The 21,824-nt window shown below is 43.1% G+C and overlaps 3 protein-coding genes across 3 annotated transcripts; all 3 read left to right on the top strand.

The window, feature by feature from the left end:
* The first annotated feature begins 2,643 nt into the window (after nt 1–2,643).
* On the top strand, nt 2,644–4,680 carry LOC133493852 (galactose-specific lectin nattectin-like). The gene is made up of 7 exons (XM_061807758.1): nt 2,644–3,139; nt 3,254–3,316; nt 3,467–3,488; nt 3,598–3,683; nt 3,872–4,009; nt 4,212–4,323; nt 4,424–4,680. Exons 2-7 carry the CDS (start codon nt 3,254–3,256, stop codon nt 4,486–4,488), a joined length of 486 nt encoding a protein of 161 aa, XP_061663742.1. The 5' UTR covers nt 2,644–3,139; the 3' UTR covers nt 4,489–4,680.
* Nucleotides 4,681–10,729: 6,049 nt separating this feature from the next.
* On the top strand, nt 10,730–12,352 carry LOC133494401 (galactose-specific lectin nattectin-like). The gene is made up of 7 exons (XM_061808196.1): nt 10,730–10,840; nt 10,988–11,050; nt 11,166–11,181; nt 11,280–11,365; nt 11,483–11,617; nt 11,798–11,909; nt 12,081–12,352. Exons 1-7 carry the CDS (start codon nt 10,730–10,732, stop codon nt 12,152–12,154), a joined length of 597 nt encoding a protein of 198 aa, XP_061664180.1. The 3' UTR covers nt 12,155–12,352.
* A 4,482-nt stretch (nt 12,353–16,834) lies between these two features.
* LOC133504578 (type-2 ice-structuring protein-like) lies at nt 16,835–18,197 on the top strand. Its single transcript, XM_061826975.1, has 7 exons — nt 16,835–16,851; nt 16,987–17,049; nt 17,208–17,232; nt 17,327–17,412; nt 17,512–17,643; nt 17,730–17,841; nt 17,927–18,197. Exons 2-7 carry the CDS (start codon nt 16,987–16,989, stop codon nt 17,989–17,991), a joined length of 483 nt encoding a protein of 160 aa, XP_061682959.1. The 5' UTR covers nt 16,835–16,851; the 3' UTR covers nt 17,992–18,197.
* Nucleotides 18,198–21,824: the final 3,627 nt, after the last annotated feature.

The raw sequence follows: 21,824 nt of genomic DNA, 5'->3' as shown, positions 1-21,824 counted from the left end.
TCCGGCTGGCAATATGTCCCCCCCCCCCCCCTACAATCATTGTGCAAACACTTTGGCTCCTCATTTAGATGAACACGGTGGTCAAACTTCACACCTTCTTCTCCTTCATTTCCTTTCGGCTTGTCCCATTAGGGGTCCCCACAGCGTGTCATCTTTTTCCATCTTAGCCGATCTCGTGCATCTTACTCTCTAACCCCAAATGCCCTCATGTCCTCCCTCACAACATCCACCAACCTTTTCTTTGGTCTTCCTCTCGCTCTTTTGCCTGGCAGCTCCATCCTCAGCACCCTTCCACCAACATACTCACTCTCTCGCCTCTGGACATTTCCAATCCACCGAAGTCTGCTCTCTCGAGCCTTGTCTTCAAAACATCCAACTTTGGGTGTCCCTCTAATGAGCTCATTTCTAATCCTATCCAACCTGCTCACTCCGAGTGAGAACCTCAACATCTTCACTTCTGCTATCTCCAGTTCTGCTTCCTGTTGTTTCTTCAGTTGCCACCGTCTCTCATCTTGAGGCTGGCCATGATGTACGGCCAGCCTCACCACTGTTTTATAAACTTTGCCCTTCATCTTACCAGACACCTTCCACCAGCTGTTCCAACCTGCTTGGACCCGTTTCTTCACTTCCTTTCCACACTCCCCATTACTCTAGATTGTTGACCCTAAATATTTAAAGTTGTCCACCCGTGGTATCTCTTCTCCCTGTAGCCTCACGCTTCCCCCTCTACCCCTCTCATTCACGCACATATTTTCGGTTTATTTCGGCTAATCTTCATTCCTCTCCTTTCCAGTGCATGTCTCCATCTTTCAAATTGTTCCTCCGCCTGCTCCCTGCTTTCACTGGATATCACGATATCATCTGCAAACATCATGGTCCAAGGGCATTCCAGTCTAACCTCGTCTGTCAGCCTATCCATTACCACTGCAAACAGGAAGGGGCTCAGAGCTGATCCCCAATGCAGTCCCATCTCCACCTTAAATTCTTCTGTCACACCAACGGCACATCTCACCGCTGTTCTGCTGCCATCATACATGTCCCGTACTATTTTAACATACTTCTCTGCCAGACCAGACTAACGCATGCAGTACCACAGTTCCTCTCTTGGTACTCTGTCATAGGCTTTTTCTAGATCCACAAAGACACAATGTAGCTCCTTCTGACCTTCTCTGTACTTTTCCACTAGCATCCTGATGGCAAACAATGCATCTTCGGTACTCTTTCTAGGCATGAAACCATACTGTTGCTCGCAGATACTTACTTCTGTCCGGAGTCTAGCCTTCACTACTCTTTCCCATAACTTCATTGTGTGGCTCATCAACTTTATTCCGCTATAATTCCCACAGCTCTGAACATCACATTTGTTCTTAAAAATGGGAACTTGCACACTTTTCTTCCATTCTTCAGGCATCTTTTCGCCTGCTAGTATTCTGTTGAATAAGTTGGTCAAAAACTCCACAGCCATCTCTCCAAATTGCTTCCATACCTCCACCGGTATGTCATCATCATCAAACCTCCCACCCGAGCATCAAATTCTGGAAGTTGGATGCAAGGGAAGGCCTTCATTGCAGTCACCTGTCACCCGTCTCCCCACAAAACTCTGGCATGATGGGTCACTGGAGTTTTTCAAACGGGTCTCTTGCCAGGTGCTATGTGAAGCTAAGCTATTATGACTGTATTTCCTGTCTTTGGCTCGAGATGATTACAGGATGTACCTCCTCCTGCTCAATGTCATTTGGGTTTGCTCAACTTCACCTGAAACTTTGGTGAGGCTAAGCAGTATAGAAAATGGACGGATGGATGGATGGATTATTTGTAGTTGTAGCTGGAATTGTTCTGGCAGGTCATGGACAGAGTTTAGAAAATGGGAAACAATTAGATGAGTTTGCACTTCAAACTTGCCCAAAAGGAGTTGCTTGTATGAAGTAATTAAATTCACTTGGGGACAGAAATGGAAATTGCGGAGCACCATTATGCCCTTAATTAGCTGCTGTCACGGTACAGGTTAAAGCGCGCCTCAACGGGGCGACATCATGGGAGTGTCGTCAATCAAGTCATTATGAATGTCGTTACATTTCACGCAGTGCATGGCCAACTACACTGGACGAGTGGCATTCCAAGCGACCAACCAGCATTGATGTCACTGGAAATGGATTCAAGTTGGGTGTGTTGTTAATGAGGACCAAAACAAAGGTCATTACAGTTTCAAGGTGTGATGTGGAGGTTTTCATTCAAGTCTGCCTGCGGTTGCCCGTCCCTCTTATTGTGAATGTTTCTGGCTGATTACTGCAGACGTCACACGTTGGGCCAAATTCAAAGAAATCTTGTGAAGAAGCAAAAGGTTGCAAACGGATGATGTGGTGGCAACCTACAGGTGCCAGGAAAATCTGTTGACTGTTGGATCTCTCGCGCGCATTGTAAACTGCTCTGGGGCCTGACTGACTGTGTGCACTGCAGACCTATAGTCTCTTATCCAAAATGTTCTTGCCTTTGTAGCAAAAATGCCGCAACTGGCACAGTGACCAAAAACACTTTGTTGACTCATCCTGTACATGGTAGCACACAAAAATCACAGCGCATGACTTAGAGGACATCAGGGTGTGACACGGGAGTGGAGCAGTCAAACTCAACTAATGAAGCACCAAGTCAGAAGAACATTTCTTTGTGCGCAGGAGCACCCGCCCTCCCTCTCCAACACCTCGTGTTGTCTTCGAATCAATCGGCTCCTCTCTTGCACTTTTCATGGCGCAACAAACAAAGGAGAACTCAAAATTTTGTCATTTACAGTTGGTCGGAGATGTTTGTTCAAAGCCCCATTAGATGGAGTCAGATGATGTCGCACGTGTTCTACAGGAGAGTTGTGCATCAACAAGCATGTTACGTGTCCAAAACACTTTGTTCTACTTCATCTCGCAAATCCACCTGAAGGGAATCAATGAAAAGAAGGAAGTCGAGGCTAAATTAGCCGCATTGATGCTTTTCTTTTGAGTGCCATTGTTTCCCCCGGGGCAGGCCAGAACTCGTCTGATGCGTCACGTGACACGATCAACATTCCACAGATGTGTCGAGTCGACCTATAAAAGGGCCGCTCGTCGTCATCCTCCACACATCTGCAACATCAAGCATCACGACTGCAAAGGTAACACGACACAGCTTAACGGCCGACCTCTTCACGCTGGCTTTCACGCCAGGAAAGACTAATCCTGCAATTTGAGTTTTCAACAAACAAATCCATTTTCTTTCATTTGCATAGATGGCATTTGCTCTTCACTCGTTGCTCTTCCTTTGCGGGCTCAGCACACTGTTGACTGGAGTCGTAAGTGAAGTTTATAAAACTTAAATTCACTCTGTCTCTGGATGATTGTCTTATTGAAAGGGTACCAACTTTTTTACTAAATACATCTTGCCTTGTTTGATGCCAATGCTTTGCAGTTTGATCTGATCAATGTGCTCTTTGTTTTTACAGTATTCACTTGACACCGTCCCAAGTTAGTAACAAAATTCTTCACACACGCAGTTATCCACTTTAGAAGCATTTGACAGCTGATTTTGCAGATGGTTTTTGTTCTTGTGGGTAAAATAATATCTGTGTTGTAGTTCCTTGCTGTCCAGATGGTTGGGTTCGCTTCAGGGACCGCTGCTTCATCTACCGAGACACCTCACTTGAATATTCAGACGCAGAGGTGGGCAAGACTTTCACACAGTCGCAGCTAATCCGTTTTTACAATCCATCAAAAGTCCAAATATCAGTTTGTACATTCGTACTCTCTACAGGGTGCACGATTGTTTGCTAGTGCACAAACAATACAAGTCATGGCATTAACCTTGATTGCTTTGTCAGTTTATTTTTTTTCTTCATCTCGCCCAATAGGATGCTTGCAACCTTCTGAACGGGAATCTGGCCTGCATCCGAAATGCTGAGGAAAATGCCCTTGTTTTCCAGCTGATCAGGGATGCTAACAATGGTTCTATTATAGACACCTGGATTGGACTTAACGATGGAATTGAGGTGAAGCATTGACTTGTTCAACATTTCTGATGGAATCATCTTAATCGTTTAGTATTTTTGCCACACAGTTGAAGAATGTTGTTAGTGACTTCAAGGGTGAAAGTTTTGAGTTGAGGGATTTCATTGTCGCACTTCGTACTTGATGGGAGGGATGTTACGTTGTGTTTGGGCGTGTCTTGTTACAAAGTTAACTCTCTTGCAGGAGGGTAGGTTTGTCTGCGTTGATGGCATCAATTCCAAGTTCCTCAACTTCAGAGATGGTCAGCCAGATGACTTTGAGGACGACGAAGACTGTGCTGAGATTGATGATGATGGTATGAATCACGTTTGCTGACCTTTACATTTTTGAACAAATGATTGATGTCAAATGCCGATTCAATTTTTGTACTTAACCATTTGTTGCCTTTTCTGCAGGACTCTGGAATGATGATATGTGTACAGATGACCAGCCTTTCATTTGCGCCATTAATCTTCACTAAAGAATCAGCATGACTTGTGTCACATCTGGAACTCCCTGGAGCATCTTTTCCTCCATCCTTTGATGCATTCTGTTTGCCAAGATAAATTTTAGATGGTGTCTTTCACTGGATCTACTTCAAAGTATTTTCTTCTTTTTCTCCCCTAAATTTGGTATCTCTACAATAAATGAAGGAATATGTCTCTGCATCAAATGTGGTTTTTTTTTTTTTTTTTTTGTATGAGCATATGTGTGAGTGTGTTGCTGCTACCACTAGGTCTGAAAACAAAACATATTACAAAGAAATGGGATAAAACAAAACGGACTAAGACGTTCCTTCTCAATGAACAGTACATTTCATGATATAAACTTGAGAGTGCCATTTACATTGAAATGACGAGCATAAGTCACGTCTACAGGAAGTAGTTCAGCAAGGTCCATAGGCGGAATTACATGCTAAAGTACCAATCACAGTGGTGTGGCAGCCTGAAAAGATATGAAAAAAAAATCACAATTTGTGCTTTCCGGTTTCATTCGATGACGACATTGGTTTGTCTAGAGCAGAATGATCTGAAAAGACGATTCAGTAACGTCTCAGCCAAGGCCCGACCAGTGTGATTGTAAAATAAATACCTGGGTACTGAATAGTTCAGATGAAATTTCTTAAATTCCTTTACTTTCTTGTAAGGGGAATAGGTAAAAGTAATTGTGAATACAGTACAATAGCAAGCCATGAATTTTTAAAACTTTATAAGAAGGAAGTGCAACTAGCATCTATTCAGTCTGGATTAGCAGGTTTACCTGCTACGCATGGAGTTGTTTTTCAAGATAGAAATAATGCGAATGTTAAGAATAAACACTGCAATTGAACACAAAATACATCATGCTTAAATGTTCTACTCACCTGTCACAACGGGCCACAGTGGTTACGGAGCTCCGAGTATCTCGTGTACTAACTGTTGCAACGGAGACGCTCCATGTTTGCTCAATGCCCTCGTTGTCCCCCTTTGGCCTTGGTCTCCTCCTCGGTTTCACATTGAGAATTCTTCTCTGGGAATGATTCATCAAAGCTTCTGTTCTTAAGCAGCTACCCCAGTCACCCGACCCCATGTGAACGGAAGAGGATGGATGTATGGATGGAAGGAAAGAAAGAAAGATCATCTTTGCATGTCCTTCATGTTTTCATGTTTTGGATGGACTATGAAGATACGATTGGGACACACACACAAAAAAGAAAAGACAAATCATTACGTACTAATGCGCCATACCCGGCGCGACGTCATGGAGCAAAAAAAAAAAGAAAAAAAAGATGAATAAAAATACAAAATTAAAGAAAAAAAAAACGTATCAAAAACGGTATCAAAGAACGTTATTTTGTGATCACGGTATCCGACAGAGGAACGGAACCCTTCACATGCGCTAAAATACAGGCTTTGTCTTTAATAATATTCACCACCGTCAGCCCACTGAAGATAAGGTCTATAGCGATGTTTGTATCTCCTTTCTCCAATCTTTTTATGATCATGAGCTTCGTTTCAATGGTAAGGGATTTTGTTTTGGCTGCACCAGCATTGCTAAAAGATGCAGCTTTCTTCTTTGGGGCCATAATATCTCAAAAGGAGAGTGAAAAATGCAAAGATACCCCCGGAGCACAAACACGGATGAGCACAATGCACATTAGCAAGAAAAAATGGCGGACGGGAGACGGGCGTTGTAAAGTCGAAACGTTTTAGGTCGAGCCTGTTTTAACCTGAGGACTCCCTGTACATTCATACTTCTTGTTTGAACTACACGGGATGTTTGACTAGTTGTAGATTTGCACTCTGCCCTTTTCCTCATCCTTCCTGCAATGTGCATCCGAATCTTCTATGATCTCCTTCCCATCATGGCAGATGGAGTTTCTTTCACTCAATAGGGGGAAAAAAAAAACATTACTGATACTCCCCGTGCCGGCCTTAACGCAATACAGCTAGCTCCATTTTGCAGGTTTGACCAAGGGGATTTCATTATTCTAAATTTACACGTAACACTGACAAGTCAAAAATTGAAATTTTTGGAAGATGTGCGGCCCCTTACTTCTCGCGTAAATATGGCACAGCATTTGATAAAAGGAACATTATGACAACAGCGAAACATGGTGGTGGCAGTCTGATGGTCCGGGGCTGCATTGTTGCTTCAGGACCAGGACAACTTGCTGTGGTTGACGGAACAATGAATTATACTCTGTACCAGAAAATCCTAAAGGAGAACGTCCAGCCATCACTGCGTGCCCTCAAACTCAAGCACTTTTGGATCATGCAGCGGGACAATGGCTAAAAAAAAAAAAAAAAAAGGTTTTGGAGTGGATTTTTCACAGCACTGTTTGGAGTTGTCTTGGTAAAGCAGCTAATGCTGATAACATTGAGTGACAATGTAAAAATGGTAACCAACTAGTTGTTGGAAGGTGCTAGTCTGTCTTCCGGCTCCTGTAAGGCAACTTTGTTCCACCCCGGCTTGCAAGGTCAGCTGGGATATGCTTCAAAGTGGTATGTTAAATGGATGTCTTTACATAACAGCTTTAATGTCCCCCATTGTATTCTTTACCCATCGCAATAACATCGCCCGTCCGAGAGAGCGTGGGAGTGAGTCTTTTGTTTTTTTTGTTTTTTTTTATATATGACAATGACATCGGCCAGCTGGCCCACATGGACAATATCTTTTGGTGAGAAACAATTCAACCTAAATATATCGAAGACAAAGCGGTTGAGCTTTTTGGGGTGAGGCAAAGCAGGAATTGGATCTCGGGTTTTTAAACTTTTGTTTATTCTGGGAGGTTGAACAGATGAAATATTTTGAAGTCTCTGGCACCACTGATGGACATCCAAATATATTTACAGTCTTATCAGGAAACAGAGGAATTTTGAAGTCAGAAAAAAAAAAAAGATTTTGTTGATGAATCAGCAATCACCGATGAATTGTGCATGCCATCACCCTCCTCCTGTCGAGCTGGGGGATCAAAGCCTGCCTGGCCAGGAAAACAATTCGTGACAAATTGTCATTACAAATTTCGTTCATTTCATTTCATATGAGCTGATTTCAGAGAAAAATGTCTGGAGCTTTGGGGACCAATTCAATTCATATTTCACATGTTTACTGAAACTAATACTCAAAAAAGCTGCTTTGGCAAAATACTTTAAAGACTTCACTGAAGTCTTTAAATGATCCATATCATATTTAGTCTGTAACAAGACCAAGATGTAACCCACTCTTCCCCCAATGACATGTATTGTCATGTATACTTGCCTAAAAAAAATCATTCTCTCACTAATCTGTCTTTTTCCAAATAGAAATAATTTAGTCGTAATTGCCCAAACAGCAAAGGTTTAGTGTAATTTCACGTCTGACAGTCGAAAAAAAACCCCAATGTATCTTTTTATAGTCGTCCTCAAAATTATTGGCGTCTATAGAGTATAGGGGAAGCTATGATGCTAAAAAAAAAAAATGTACCCATTCCATTTAGTTTTGACATCTACCGTACAGTAACGCTATTGGCAGTATGATGTGATTTTAGAAGAGCAAAAGAATTCCACAGGTTTGGTGCCATCAATGGGATGTCATGTGGGGCCGTCTCCAAAATGTGCGTAGAGCTGTACAGTGGATCGTCAATGTCCACGTCATACGCCACGGACCGGTCTATACCCCCAAGTCATCGGCATTCAAAAAAATGCCCACGCACTATTCCAAAACATTAATTTTGTTCTTTTCTTTTCTTTCTTTCTAGTTGGGTCAGTGGAAGCATGTGAAAATGTGATCGCGGCAGGATGTGGCCTGGAGGTGTGCTGGCAGCCATTTAACTAGGCTTGACGCAGCCTTCGCACTTCGCAGGTGGCCTCGCAGTTAAAACCTGTGTTGGCTGGGGATGCTAAATCGGGATAGAGCAAATATCATTGATACCGGAGCGGTGCCAGCGCTGGCTTGGAGCTGCAGCAATTTTGAGAGCCTGTTCTTATTTTTTCATCTTCAGTCTGCATTGTTTGACATGTTATGTAAAGACAATCTTTTGGGATATTCTAACTGAATTATACATGGAAATAGCAAGGGCAAAAAACAATACGAGAATTTTGCACTCCGTTCCTCCATATGACATTTTTGTCGACAATGTACGTGTGAACGACACTTTAAACAAAGACATCTCATTGGAAATGCAACACGTTTCATGTTGAGCAAAAATTGGTCGGCGCAGTTGAGCAGGATAAGTGGCATACCAGGCAACCGAATAGCATTGTCGCTGATGGGGTTGGCTCAAGTGCTGTAGCCTTTGATAAGAGTTCATTAACTTCATTTAGCATGGGTGTGCCATCAAGTATGTTTGAGCGTCATCAGCGTGTCACCGTCATCCAACTTCTAAAGGCCGCTTTTGAATTCGCATCAAGCTGTGGTTGGTGTTGCGCATTATTCATCAGGGCAGAGCTGAATTGGACTTGAGGGAAGTTGACTGTTCATCGCTCCATTATGCTGAGAAACGAGCAGGCCTGCAATGGCCCCCATAGTCCTCACTTTTCTCCAACGGGATGATGAACATAACTTGAAGCGTTCCCTGGGCTTTACCAATGGATCGTTTCCGCTCCATTTGCCTGATGTAACTCTCTCGAAATAAACCTAAATTTTGGTCTTTTTTTTTTTCAACTCTATATCTGCTCACGTACATATTGAATTACTCCAACAGTATTTACTACTCAAAACGTTTTTTGGGTCACTGTTTTAGTGTACTAAAGCTCTTCATTTACTCCAAAGTAGCAGCAGTGAGTTTTTAGCATCGAAACATAGACACATTGCATTTATGCTCATCGCATATTGACATTGAGCATATTAGTCATTCAACAAAAATGTATTTTCCAACGTGAACAACATTAAGCCAATCATAATTTAAGTAACAAGACTGTGCTAACATCATTTGCCTCACAGTTCTGAGTTTGTGGATTCAAATGTGCCCCCCGTGTGGGATGGGTTTTTCCACCCTCATCCCAAAAACATACATGCTAGGTTCATTGAAGACGAAATTTCCCATTGGTCTGAATGTGAGGCTAAATGATTGTCTATATGTGCCCTCCAATAGGTTGGCAACTAGTTCAGAGCGTACCCCGCCTCTCGCCCAGCTGGGATAGATTCCAGTACGCCCGCAACCCCAGTGCAGAGAAGCGCTACGGAAAATGGATGGATGGATGGATGGATGGATGGATGGATGGACTGTGCTAACATTTCAACCACCCAGTGGTCATTGAAATGTCATTGATGAAACAAAAACATAGAGCAGTGTGAACTTATTTTTGGCCTTCGACAGATATTACGGATTCGCCAAGAGAAAACCGTCGCAAGAAAATGCAAACACATTAACCGCTGGTCCACTATGTTGTTTGTACAGTAAATCAATAATCCATGTATAGCGGTGCGTTTGAAAAATGTTTTTCAACAATATTACAGAATCACGAAATTTATTATTAGAATCCACCCTCTCGGTCTTGTTGGCACGACTTGAGCTGGTTCCCGAAGTTGGCGGTGTAAGATATTTCAGAGGACACAGAATCTGAAAGCACAGCAGGCTAGTCATTATCTCATCTCCCCTTAGATGAGAAGTTTGAGTCTTGGCTCCAACACTCTCTTGAGAACTTTACGTGTTCCCTCCCTCATGAATAATACACGATCTATCTACACAATTACTTTCAAGCGCCACATACTGATGAATAAATCAAAAAGCTCCGTCCTAAAGAAAATGAATGTTTTCCCTTGGGTAAAGTCCTCCCTACAGACACTTATCATTCTCCTGATTCCATCAGAGTCATTTAACTAATTAACCAACTTCTCAAGAGTACATTTCCTGGTATGTTGTGGCAACACCCCATCCCTGCGACAGCAATTCACTACGTAGTTGCCTTTCTCTAAAGGATGTTTGCCACATATTATGAATATAATTTTCCGGAATATTTGTGTTCACTCTCTCTAATCTCTCTGAATAAGGGCACCCAGTAGTTTGCCCGTAAAAATCTGTTTCTCTCTGTTCCTTTGAGGCACTTTAATGGGGGAGCCATGCCTGCAATCAAGCACCAACAGAAAGTTGCAGGTCGACTGGAGCTTCGTTTGACATGTCAAAAAAAACATGTGTGACCTTTTGTTTTGAGCTGAATCTACACATGAAAAGCTTTTGGAAAATGGTCTTGTACTTTTTACAAGTTCACATCATAAATGGAGTTGGAGCAGAAACCGGTCGGACATGTCACCTGACATTGATGCAGGTGACACGTTCAACATTCCAGGGTTGCGTCAAACTACCCTATAAAAGGCCTGCTCGCTTTCGTCTTCAGCACATCCTCTTAGCATCAAGCATCAGGACTGCAAAGGTAACAGCTTTACAAAAACTGCCATTCCCTTTGCAACATTTCAGCCACTCAATTTCAGCTACATTAGCGACTTTGTATATTCACCTAGTCAAATGTAGCGATGTATTATTTGACCGCTGATCTCTCTATTTTTCTGTCATTGCACAGATGGCATTTACTCTTCGCTCGGTCTTCCTCCTCTGTGGGATCAGTGGACTCTTGACTGCAGTCGTAAGTCAAAATTTACCCTGATGACTTTAAGAAACACATTAAGTACTCTTTTTAAATAATTTCCATGTTCGCAAGATCCAAGTCCGTTTTTGACAGTGTGTTTTCTTCTCCGCAGTGGGCAGGCAAGGATGGTTTGTAGCTTTCTTTAATTATGAACGTTAGTTTTGTTTTGACACCACATTGAGTTGGCATGATGCTGTTCTCTATCTAAAATTACAATTTGTTGCAGGGAATTACTGTCCTAAGGATTGGTCTCAGTTAGATGACCATTGTTACATTTTTATCAACCAGGAGAGAAGCTTTATTGATGCAGAGGTATGGAAGACTTTCACGCAGTAGCAGCAAAGCAGGATTTTACAAAATCATAGTCCATGAAATGACACCTTTTAATTGTAATCATTGAGTTGCTCCTTTGTTCTTTTCTCCCATCAGCAAATCTGCCTACTTAGAGGCGGGAATCTGGCCTCTATCCTCGACGCTAAGGAAAACGCATTGGTCCTCGAGCTGATCCGCGACGCACTTGGTGAGATTCAAGACACCTGGGTTGGACTACATGATGGCCCTTCGGTAAAGCATTACTAGTTCTCATAAAACAGTATCAGTTGCTTTATTCTTAGTTGGAAATGGATTATAATATCTTCAGTCCTCACCTAGCTCTTGTTCTCCACACTGACAGACGACAGTCAAGTCCGACTAGAATTGAGCACAATCATGTACATGTTGTCTTTCCGTCTGACTTAATTGCAGGAGGGAACCTTCATCTGGACTGACGGTTCACCTGCTGAGATTTCAGGATTCACCACCCCTCAGCCTGATGACTTTGGTGGCAACGAAGACTGTGTGGAGATTTCAAGGGATAGTAAGAATGTTTTCTTTCCCTTCACCTCTGTACTATCCAACTAATGTTAAATGTTTTTGTTTACTTTTCTCTACAAACGGTTGAGACTTTATTTAATCAGAAACTGCAGTGAAGCCTACCAGTAGGGAAGGTTATAGTGTCTAACGTTTTCTCTCTCTCTCTTTTGTACAGCGGAGGCATGGAATGATGAAACATGCACTGACCTGAATTTCTTTGTCTGCATCAAAGAGGCACACGAGCACTAATCCCCTCAACCACCATCGCATCAGTCTCAAAAAATGTCTTTTCCAAAATCTTAAGAATCTTCTGAGAAAATAGCTGACTTCCAGTGGTATCTTTGTGTCTATGTTTTATCTTCTATGCAGTTCAATTTCTCTTGATGGCAATCAAATTTGGAAGGTCAAAGGGTATCTCTGTAATAAATGAAGGAATCTCTCAACGCACCTGTTTGTTTGCTTGTCTATACGAGTCTGCTTACTTTGTTTGATGACCAACCTTCACTGTTGACATTTATCAACTTAAATGACGATTAAGGAGCATTTAGAAACAGCTCTTTTGTCAACTGGTGCCCTCGGTATAAAATTAAACCAAACACTAATGTCATGAATAAAATACAGCATTCTCCTCGACACAAACACACTGCATGGCTGCTAGCCAGTCAGGGGCTGAATCCCAAGGCAGCAGTCTCCATATTCACTAGGACCTAGTGACTAGGTGATCCTTCCTGTTAGGCATCACAGAGGGACTGAAATGCACCACACCAGTCAAACAAAAGACAAAATTGCTATCTTCAAGGTTACAATGAAGTTAACACACAGGATAAAAGAAAACAGTCTTTCAACAGCAACCAAAAGAAAAGATCATTAGATATGTTTGGCCAGTGGCCACACTTGTTCTCAGCAATCCACATAACCGACTGACAATGACAGATGAATGCTCCCTGAAGTTCTTGGAGATCCTGAGAGTCAATTACTTCCTTTTCGTCTTAGAAAAAGTCTGGCAAAAGACAGGTCGAGTATGTAGAGGTAATCCCATGAGCTTTATCTTGATTTTGGGGCTCATCATCGCTGAGCTGTGTGTGAGGTCAGGTAATTGACAGACTAGAGATTGTCAGACTCGCCTCCACACAGGGCTTGGGCTCTGGTACCAGTCCTCTTGAGAGAGATTGGACTCTGTTCCACTCTGGAGAGATCCATGCCTCGGTGCCGAACAGGTGTTGGTAGACTTATTGCCCTCCGGCTCGGCGCCTGTACATTGGGGTTCACCCTATGGACGACAGGGTAGTCTCCCTCTGCATTCAGGTGATGGAACGGGTCCTGACATTGTTTTTGCCGATGCACCAAACAGCAGTTCAGAGTACCCACCCATTTTGGAGTGCTTAGAGGTAGTGCTAGAGAGCGGCCCTGCTTTGGGACTTCATTGTTCTGCTAGGTAACTTCAATGCTCACATGGACAATGATAGTGAGACGTGGAAGGGCGTGATTAGCTCCTCCCCCTTTCCCCCATCAGAATCTGAGCAGGGTTCTCTCCATAACAAACATCATTTTCAAACATAAGGGTGTCCACACATGCATGTGGCACAAGGACACCCTCGGTCGCAGTTCGATCAACTTTTTGCTTGTGTAATCGGACTTGCGGCCACACGTCTCGGATACTCAATGGAGAGAGGGGCGGAGCTGTCAACTGATCGGTGGTAAATTGGCTCCACTGGTGGGGGAAGATCCATGTCTGGCATGGCATCTTGAGTCATCTTATTGACTTTTAATTATTCTTTTTTTTTTAATAGAAACTCAAACACTGGTTCTAATCCCACTTGCTCCAACTCAACAGTAACAAAAGCAAAATCCTGCTCATAGTTACCAAATCCATGCTTGCCAAAATTAACAATTTTTCCATCAGACATGATAGTTCCTGTGTTTGCCCCTCTCTTCGCATGAGGAGTGTGGGTGTCCTGTCCAACGTCACCGGGTCAGCATAGTTTGACTTTGGAAACATCAACGGCCTCTGTTCATCCCTTACCCTGACACTGCTGCTGACCTTGTCTGTAGCCTCATCACTTGCCACCTGAATTGTAGAGACCCGGTCCCATTTGGTCTCTCCCAAATAGCCACTACAAAATCTACAGCTTTTTAGGAACACCTGCCCATATTAAAACCAAATCCCTCCAGAGCTGCAACAAGTCCACTGGTTCCCTGTACAAGACAACTTCTGATCTAAATTACCAACCTGTGCCTTCAAGGCCATCAATAACTTGGCCCGGCCCAATCTTGTTGACCATTGCATTGCCTCAGATCTCCATACTCCATCCACCTCTTCACAATCTCTTCTGCCCGCCTGTTCATTGTGGGAGGTTAAAACCTCCTGCCACTCAGCCACCCCCTCGATCTGATCAAAATCTGATCAGAAATTCCATCCACCCATTTTATTAGCCGCTTATCCTCACGAGGGTCCCAGGAGTGCGCGAGCCAATAACAGCCGTCATCGGGCAGGAGGCACGGTGCACCCTGAACTAGCTGCCAGCCAATCACAGGGCACACAGGGACGGACAATAGTTGCATCACAATCACACCTAGGGGCAATTTAGAGTGTCCAATTAATCTATGTTTTTGGGATGTGTGAGGAAACCGGAGTGACCGGACAAAACCCACGCAGGCATGGGGAGAACATGCAATCTCCACACAGGCAGGGCTGGAATTTAAACCTTGGTCATCAGAACTCTGAGAGCAAGAGTTTAAAGCTGCGCCACCGTGCTGCTTGACCAGAGATTCTTCAGAGATAACTGCCCATTCATGAGGAGGTGGACAGTGGGTTGGTTCAGCAATTTGTAAATCTAACAGATGCACAACTGAGCAATACTATCGACTTGTGGGGGAAAAAAATGTAATTGATTGAATTTGGATACAGGAGCTTTTAGTCCGACATGAGTGAGAAATGGCTTCCCCTAATAGGAAGAAGTATTTTCCAAAGCAAGCCTTTTTTTTTTCTTTTTAACAACTACAATTCTACAACACTCTAGCCTTTGGTTGCTTTCAGAGACACTTGAGAAATATCAGTGCAGCATATTTGTGGTTGATCTTCTTTGATGTGACCAGATGATCATGTGAGAGTTGTCCCTCGAAGGACTTTATTGGTTCTAGATTGGTAGCAGAAGAGAATCTTTGTGCGTGGTGTTCTGTATTGACCAAAACTGTCTTCTTCTGTGGCGTCTGAAACAGATCAACTTAAAACATTTGAAAAAAATCCTTCTTTGTACAACCCTTATGTGTGTCAGAGACTCTAGTAAGTCTTGTGCACAGGTTTATTTTACCTTCTACTAACTAGAGGAAGGGAATTCATTTCATGATACGTCGCTGGCAAAGAGAAATCATCAAAGGTATATTTGTTAATAATAAAAAAAAAACATTTTCAAAAAAATGAAGTGGCGTTGAATAACTTCCCGCCGCACCCATGATGACCTAGTAAGTATGCCACAGCACCTTAGCTGTGAATCATTACGATGACTTGAGCCCATTTATCCCACACTGTGGGGAAAAAAATGTGAGAATAATGTATTTTTTGTCATCGACTTTTTTTTTCTAAGGTGGAGCTTGCACTAACCTGTTAGACACACCAAATTGGACAAGTCAAAAAAGAAACTTCAAATCATTAGTGTAGGCAGATCCGGAACACCCCAAGTAATGGAACAAAGAAATGTAAAATGTGGAGTCCAATTAGGCATTTAACGAGCTGCTGTCACAGGACAGGTGAGACCACACCTCAACATTCAAACATGCCATAGGTGTATCTTCAATTACTGCATTTTAAGCAACGGCTGGGCCAGTTTCACTCGACGAGTAGCATGCCAAGCAACCAAACAGCATTGACGTCACCCAGGCTGGATTTGTGTTGGGTGTGTCATCAGTAATGATTGTAAAATAAAGGCAATTATGTTTCCAAGGTGTGATGTCAACTTTCTGAATGGAGTCTGTTTGCGGTTGCCTCACCCTCTTGTTCTGAACATTTGAATCGGATCACAGCCGGCATCACAAAGCCTCCTGCAAAGAATTCAATGGGAGAGGAAGCGAACAGTTGACATCATATGACATGGTCGCGCTTTGTGTGATCTCCTGCTCCTGCTTTTTGTTCTGCTTAAAGTTTGACTGCTTTGCCCACACATTAACCTCAACAGGTGCCAGGAAAATTACTTGACTGTTGGCTCTCTTGTGGGCATTGTAAACTGCTCTGGGGCCTGACTGACTGTGTGCACCGCAGACCTGTAGCCTCTCATCCAAAATGTTCATGTCTATGCAGAAAAAAAACGTCGCAACTGACACAGTGACCAAAAACAATTTGTTGACTTATCCTCTATATGATATATGGTAAAAATCACAGCGCATGACTTAGAGGACATCAGGGTGTGACACGGGAGTGGAACAGTCAAACTCAACTAATGAAGCACCAAGTCAGAAGAACATTTCCTTGTGCATAGAAGCACCCGCCCTTCCCTCTCCAACACCTCATGTTTTTGACTCAATCGGCTCCTCTCTTGCACTTATCATGGCATAACAAACAAAGGAGAACTGAAAATGTTGTCATTTAGACTTGGTCGGAGGTGTTTGTTGAAAGCCGCGTTAGATGTAGTAAGATGATGTTGGACGTGTTCTACAGGAGGGTTGTGGATCAACGAGCATCTTATGTGTCCAAAACACTTTGTTCCACACCATCTCGCACATCCACCTGAAGGAAATCGATGAAAAAATAGAAGCAGAAGCTAAATTAGCCACATTGACACTTTTCATTTGAGTGCCATTGTTTCCCCGGGGGCAGGCCAGAACTTGTCTGATGTGTCACGTGACACGAGTGACACATTCAACATTCCACAGATGCGTCGAGTCGACCTATAAAAGGGCGGTTCATCGTCGTCTTCCACACATCTGCAACATCAAGCATCACGACTGCAAAGGTAACATCTTAACAGCCGACCTCTTGACGCTCGCTTTCATGCCAGGAAACACGAAGCCTGCGATTTGAGTTTTCAACAAACAAATCCAAAACCGACAAAGGGTTAAGTGCTTAACATTTTTCAATCATTGCGCAGATGGCATTTGCTCTTCGCTCATTACTTCTCCTCTGTGGGATCAGTGGACTTCTGACTGGAGTCGTAAGTGAAACCATTATTGATATGATTTGCGAGAAAAACCTTGACGTTTGCTCAAGATTGTGAGTGTAGACTTCCTCCTTAAGCAAATAAGTCAGAGTGAGGAACGTGCATCATGAGTGATTGCATTCTAATGCTGAACTACTTGTTTCTCTTTACAGTGGTCTGATCTCAAAGTAGTTCGTGGTTGGTACCTGTGACTTTATTATTTTTTTTTTATTTGGTATCCTTGATACATGTTTGCTATCATATAATGTGTCCTGAAATCCACATTTTTCAGTTCCTTCCTGTCCTAAGGGCTGGAGTCGATTGGATGATCGTTGTTTCCTTGTGGTGGACAAGTTACAAACTTTTGCCGATGCAGAGGTAACAATAAATAATAGAAATACAAAGATGGTGTCAAAACAATTAAATGGTAGTAAAATATGAGCTGAATTTAAATCTTTTTTTTCATGGTCTGTTTAGTCTAGCTGCCAGGGCCTTGGAGCGAATTTGGCTTCCATTAGAAGTGCTGTAGAAGACGAAGTTGTTAGTGCTCTGATTGCCCGTTTTGCGTCTACTGGCTATGTCTGGATTGGATACAACGACATAAATGTGGTAAAGCATTAGCCAAGACAGAGATGAAAAGCCAAGCCATTGTTATCGTGACATTTGACTCATTCAAATGTGACTTCGTCTTCCAGGAGGGAACCTTTGAGTGGACCGATGGCTCACCTTCTGTTTTCGAAGACTTCGATGGTGCACCACCCACCAATCCTGGTGAAGACTGTGTCCAGACATATCCCGAAACCCTGAGTATGTTATCCATGTCCTGAGTTGGATCACGGACAAAATCATGTCTAATTCTTGGAGTTAACATGCTCACGGTGTTGTCTTTCAGGCACATGGGACGATGTGGACTGCGATACACCAAGTCCATTTGTTTGTGCCAAAGATCTGCACTAAGATGCAACTGCCAACATCCTATCTTCCACAAGCGTTTCTCTTCTGTGGTCCTGAGGTCTCTACGTGACATCAGTGGTGTCTTTCTGTTTCTGGATTTATTGCAAAATCTCTTCTTCTTTTCCACACTTCATGTGTGGTAGATTGCCATCAGCCACATCAAATTTTGGAATGTCAAGCTTATCTCTCTAATAAATGAAGGAATCTGTCTCTGCATCGATGAGGTTTTGTGTGTGTGTGTGTGTGTGTGTGTGTATGTGCACTCGCACGAGCATTCCTGGTGTTCACTGTTTCTGGCACATGGAATGTCAGAGCAAATCCCGTTTACTTACATACTCATCTAATATTGATGGAAAAAACAGACAATGAAGGTGGATTGAATCATCTCTTCATATAGCCCCAAGTAGTTTAGCCCCTTTCATACTCCCGTACCACAAAATTGGTACGGCAATGCCAACGTCTCCAACGGCTTCATTTACTTTCAAGACAAAGAAGTGAGCCACAGCTGCAGTCCTGTCTCTGTTGTGCTACTAGTACTGCAGCGGGAGCTGGCAAACTAGCCAGTTGATTTGAACAACTGTTTTGTAGCGGCACCTTATAAACACCACAGCGACCTCTGAGGGGGTTCACAATGTCAACTATGATCGGGGGTTTGAAAGAGGTTTGTTGTAGGGGCAAATCTCTGACCTCACAGGGATATGACACAAGCAGGGCTGAATTTCTACATCCTGGTCACAGGTAGGCACACGTGCAGGTCAAAAGGCACCTCCGGTGGGATCCTTTCAGAGTTGTTTTCTTCCTTCATTTATTTAACCTTTAGTCAACCATAATCAAGAACCAGTTCTCATTTTTTTCAATTTTTTTGCAAGAGGCATCCTTAAAGGCGATTACATTAAAATTGTAAAAACAAAACAACCCATCGAGAAAAAAAAAAATAACAGGACTACATGAACACAATATGCAACAAATTTAGCAATGTTGTACGTGTTAATAAAAAGCGGTGAAATCAAGTTTTCAAGAAGTTAATAAACGCAGAGCGAGGGATAAATGAACTGAGCTTGAAGTTCTGTTGAATATGATTTGCAGCAGAAAACTGAAAAGGGTGGCCAAAAGCAATTCCAACTTTTGGGATTGGGAGACTGCCAGTACAGTATTGTGATGGATATTTAATAATGACTGTAAATAAGAAGGAGTTTTGTCAATAAACAGAATGCATTGAAGTGCTTGCGAGTGGCATGAAAGTTGGTTACAGCTAGAGTACAGCTGGCAGTGGTGAGCAGTGAACACCGCATGGTACGCAACATCGACTTCATGAGGGCAGGATCCGGAGGATTATAAAATATTGGGAGAACTGACATGTTGACCAGAAGTTGTTTTGCACAATGTGTCACGTCCTATCGGAACGAGAGTAGGACCCAAATGCAGGACTCGGACGATGCCAGGTAGTTCAAGGAGAAACGTTTATTATATCCCGAGGTCGGGGATCGAGCAGGCAGTCCGGTGCAGCAGCGGTAGTTGGGACGTCGGGCGAAGAGAGCAGGTGAGCGGCCAGGCAGGAGTCGGTACACAGGAGAGCAATCAAAGCATGCAGAAGTAACGAAGGAGTCAGGCTTCCAAGGTTGGTGGGAGAACGGACAAAGGTCGGTGCACACAGGTTCGATCAGGGATACCGGAGCACACGAACGGGACATGAAGATCAACGAACTGGCGCCGGCCAGTTGTCATTGCGGTCATATAAATCCACAGCATAATCAGGCTGCATGAGGCGCAGGTGTGCACCTCCCAATCAGCGCACCCGAGCGGGCACCCGCACAAATCGTGCTGGAGCGGCAGGATCATGACACAATGTTGTTGAAGAGAAACATCATTGGAGTTCATGGAGTTTTTACAATGTATTTGTAGCTTGATGTACTGTGTCCTTTGAGCCTTTGACCGTTTTCTGCCACGACATTACAGACAATAAAATTGTTTTCATTTTCAACAACCCATTTAGCGAACTGATATGTCAGATGCAAACTACTGCTAAGCCACCTGCTTATCACACATTTTATTGAAAAGTCAATTCAATATGGATATTCCTTCAGGACCAGAGCGATGTGATTGTGAGTGTGTTAATAGTACATGTTTTGACATGGCAGTATTGTATGACCTGACTTATGCGTTGCTTCCACTTGTTTAGAATTTAGTGGTGACTTGTCATGGTGCATTTTTATCACAGTAATTTAGGATTTGCTTGAAACTTGTTGAAGACTTGAGACTTACTGAATGACTTGCAACTATTGTTAGCCTAATAGCACAGTAGCTTCTCTGGGAGTTGTGACGCAGCCAAACACAGGACCCTTGAATAACCACAATAAAACAAAATAAACAAATGCTTAATGTACCCGCATACAATAGATTAGCCATGTTTTGTGCACTCCTGAAAATACTACATTCTTAATTTCCGAGATTTTTTTTTTCTGCTTTTCTGTACCATTCCAATAAATCTGATTCTGATTCTGAAAAGGTCTCCACAGGCCCACAGTTGGCAATGGTCGTCCTGAGTCTAATTACTACACTGTATCAGTACCTTTCTGTATCAGTCAAATATGTGCCTTGCCCAAAATAAGATTGTGAAACACGGCATGGGAGCCCGAATGATAATTAACTCTAATCAACACTTGGCAACAGGTGGAAGGTCAACGTTGGAAGCCTGAACCAGAACTAAGGGAGTGGTTTTGAGCCTCCACCGGTGGAGTTAATCTATACTGTGGCAGTGAAGTCATGAAGAAGGCAAACAAATGGTTCCTTGCTAAAACAGCAGACAACAGCTCTACTACAGTCTGAATTTGGGACCTTTGCAGATCCACAGAGATAGGAGACTTTCATACAGTACCTGTAATATTGCTACAGAATGTGCGATTTGACTGGATGATTCTCCTTGTGGGCTTTTCTTCCTTCTCTGACTCTTTACCTTAACCCGAGCTGTCTCTCTCTTGCCTTCCTTCCATCTCTGAGGGAAAAAAAACGTATCCAAATTTCACGGTTTCTGTCTTTGCTGCAGTATTTTCCCAAGGTGTTCCATGACATTATCATTAAAATGATTCACTGCTCTGTTCAGCATGGCTGTATCCAGGTGGAATTTCTCTACAAATCCCTGCCACCACTAGGCAGGAGGCGCGGCACCCTCAAACCAGCTACCAGTCAACTGCAGGGAACATAGAGACAGACAGACAGACAACAGTCACATTTAGGGGTCATTTCGAGTGTCCAATTAATGTTGCATGTTTTTGGGATGCAGGAGGAAACCGGAGTCCTCGGAGAAAACTCACGCACGCACTGGGTCAACATGCAACTCCACACAGGATTTGAACCCCAGTCCTCAGAACTTTGAGGCCATTGAACCGCTCCGCCCTGCCACCTTTGTTCTACCATAGGAAACCAATTATTATTTTGTCCGGCGAAGCCTGTCGCTATTTGAAACCAGTCACCAGCCTCTAGTTTTCTGATCACTTTTACTTTGGTTAATTTCGATTTAGAAGACAGGGTACGAGCAGTTTTCTCTGTGGCCTTGAGACTATTCTTGCCTTCGCTAAGAAGCAAGGTGAGGTATGTTTGCTTCTTCATGAAAGGTGGTTTCAAAGGTACTTTGGTGGTGCTCAAAATGATTGGGAGTGTCAAAGGTTTTTCATCGGAGGACAACATTCCGGCCCTCCACAAATGTATCAGAAGCAATAAGAATGTTGATGACGATTGATGATTGATGACTCATGATTGCGACCACGCCACAGCCTCCTAATTTGGGACTTAACCACTTGTAGGGTAGGCATTTCATATAGGTGTCCCTAATAGGTTAG

This window comes from Syngnathoides biaculeatus, chromosome 2, assembly GCF_019802595.1.
Source record: "Syngnathoides biaculeatus isolate LvHL_M chromosome 2, ASM1980259v1, whole genome shotgun sequence".
Classification (NCBI taxonomy): Eukaryota; Metazoa; Chordata; class Actinopteri; order Syngnathiformes; family Syngnathidae; genus Syngnathoides; species Syngnathoides biaculeatus.
The sequence above is the reverse complement of the archived record's forward strand: the minus strand, read 5'-3'. Positions and strand labels throughout refer to the sequence as shown.

Bases quoted from the DNA above. Each gene is read 5' to 3' on its own strand.
- LOC133493852 (XM_061807758.1), top strand. From the start codon at position 3,254: ATGGCATTTGCTCTTCACTCGTTGCTCTTCCTTTGCGGGCTCAGCACA. The intron at 3,317-3,466 runs GTAAGTGAAGTT...TTGTTTTTACAG, and splicing joins GCACACTGTTGACTGGAGTC to TATTCACTTGACACCGTCCC. The intron at 4,324-4,423 runs GTATGAATCACG...CCTTTTCTGCAG, and splicing joins TGCTGAGATTGATGATGATG to GACTCTGGAATGATGATATG.
- LOC133504578 (XM_061826975.1), top strand. From the start codon at position 16,987: ATGGCATTTGCTCTTCGCTCATTACTTCTCCTCTGTGGGATCAGTGGA. The intron at 17,413-17,511 runs GTAACAATAAAT...TGGTCTGTTTAG, and splicing joins AAACTTTTGCCGATGCAGAG to TCTAGCTGCCAGGGCCTTGG. The intron at 17,644-17,729 runs GTAAAGCATTAG...TTCGTCTTCCAG, and splicing joins GATACAACGACATAAATGTG to GAGGGAACCTTTGAGTGGAC.
- LOC133494401 (XM_061808196.1), top strand. From the start codon at position 10,730: ATGCAGGTGACACGTTCAACATTCCAGGGTTGCGTCAAACTACCCTAT. The intron at 11,366-11,482 runs GTATGGAAGACT...TTCTCCCATCAG, and splicing joins GAAGCTTTATTGATGCAGAG to CAAATCTGCCTACTTAGAGG. The intron at 11,910-12,080 runs GTAAGAATGTTT...TCTTTTGTACAG, and splicing joins TGTGGAGATTTCAAGGGATA to CGGAGGCATGGAATGATGAA.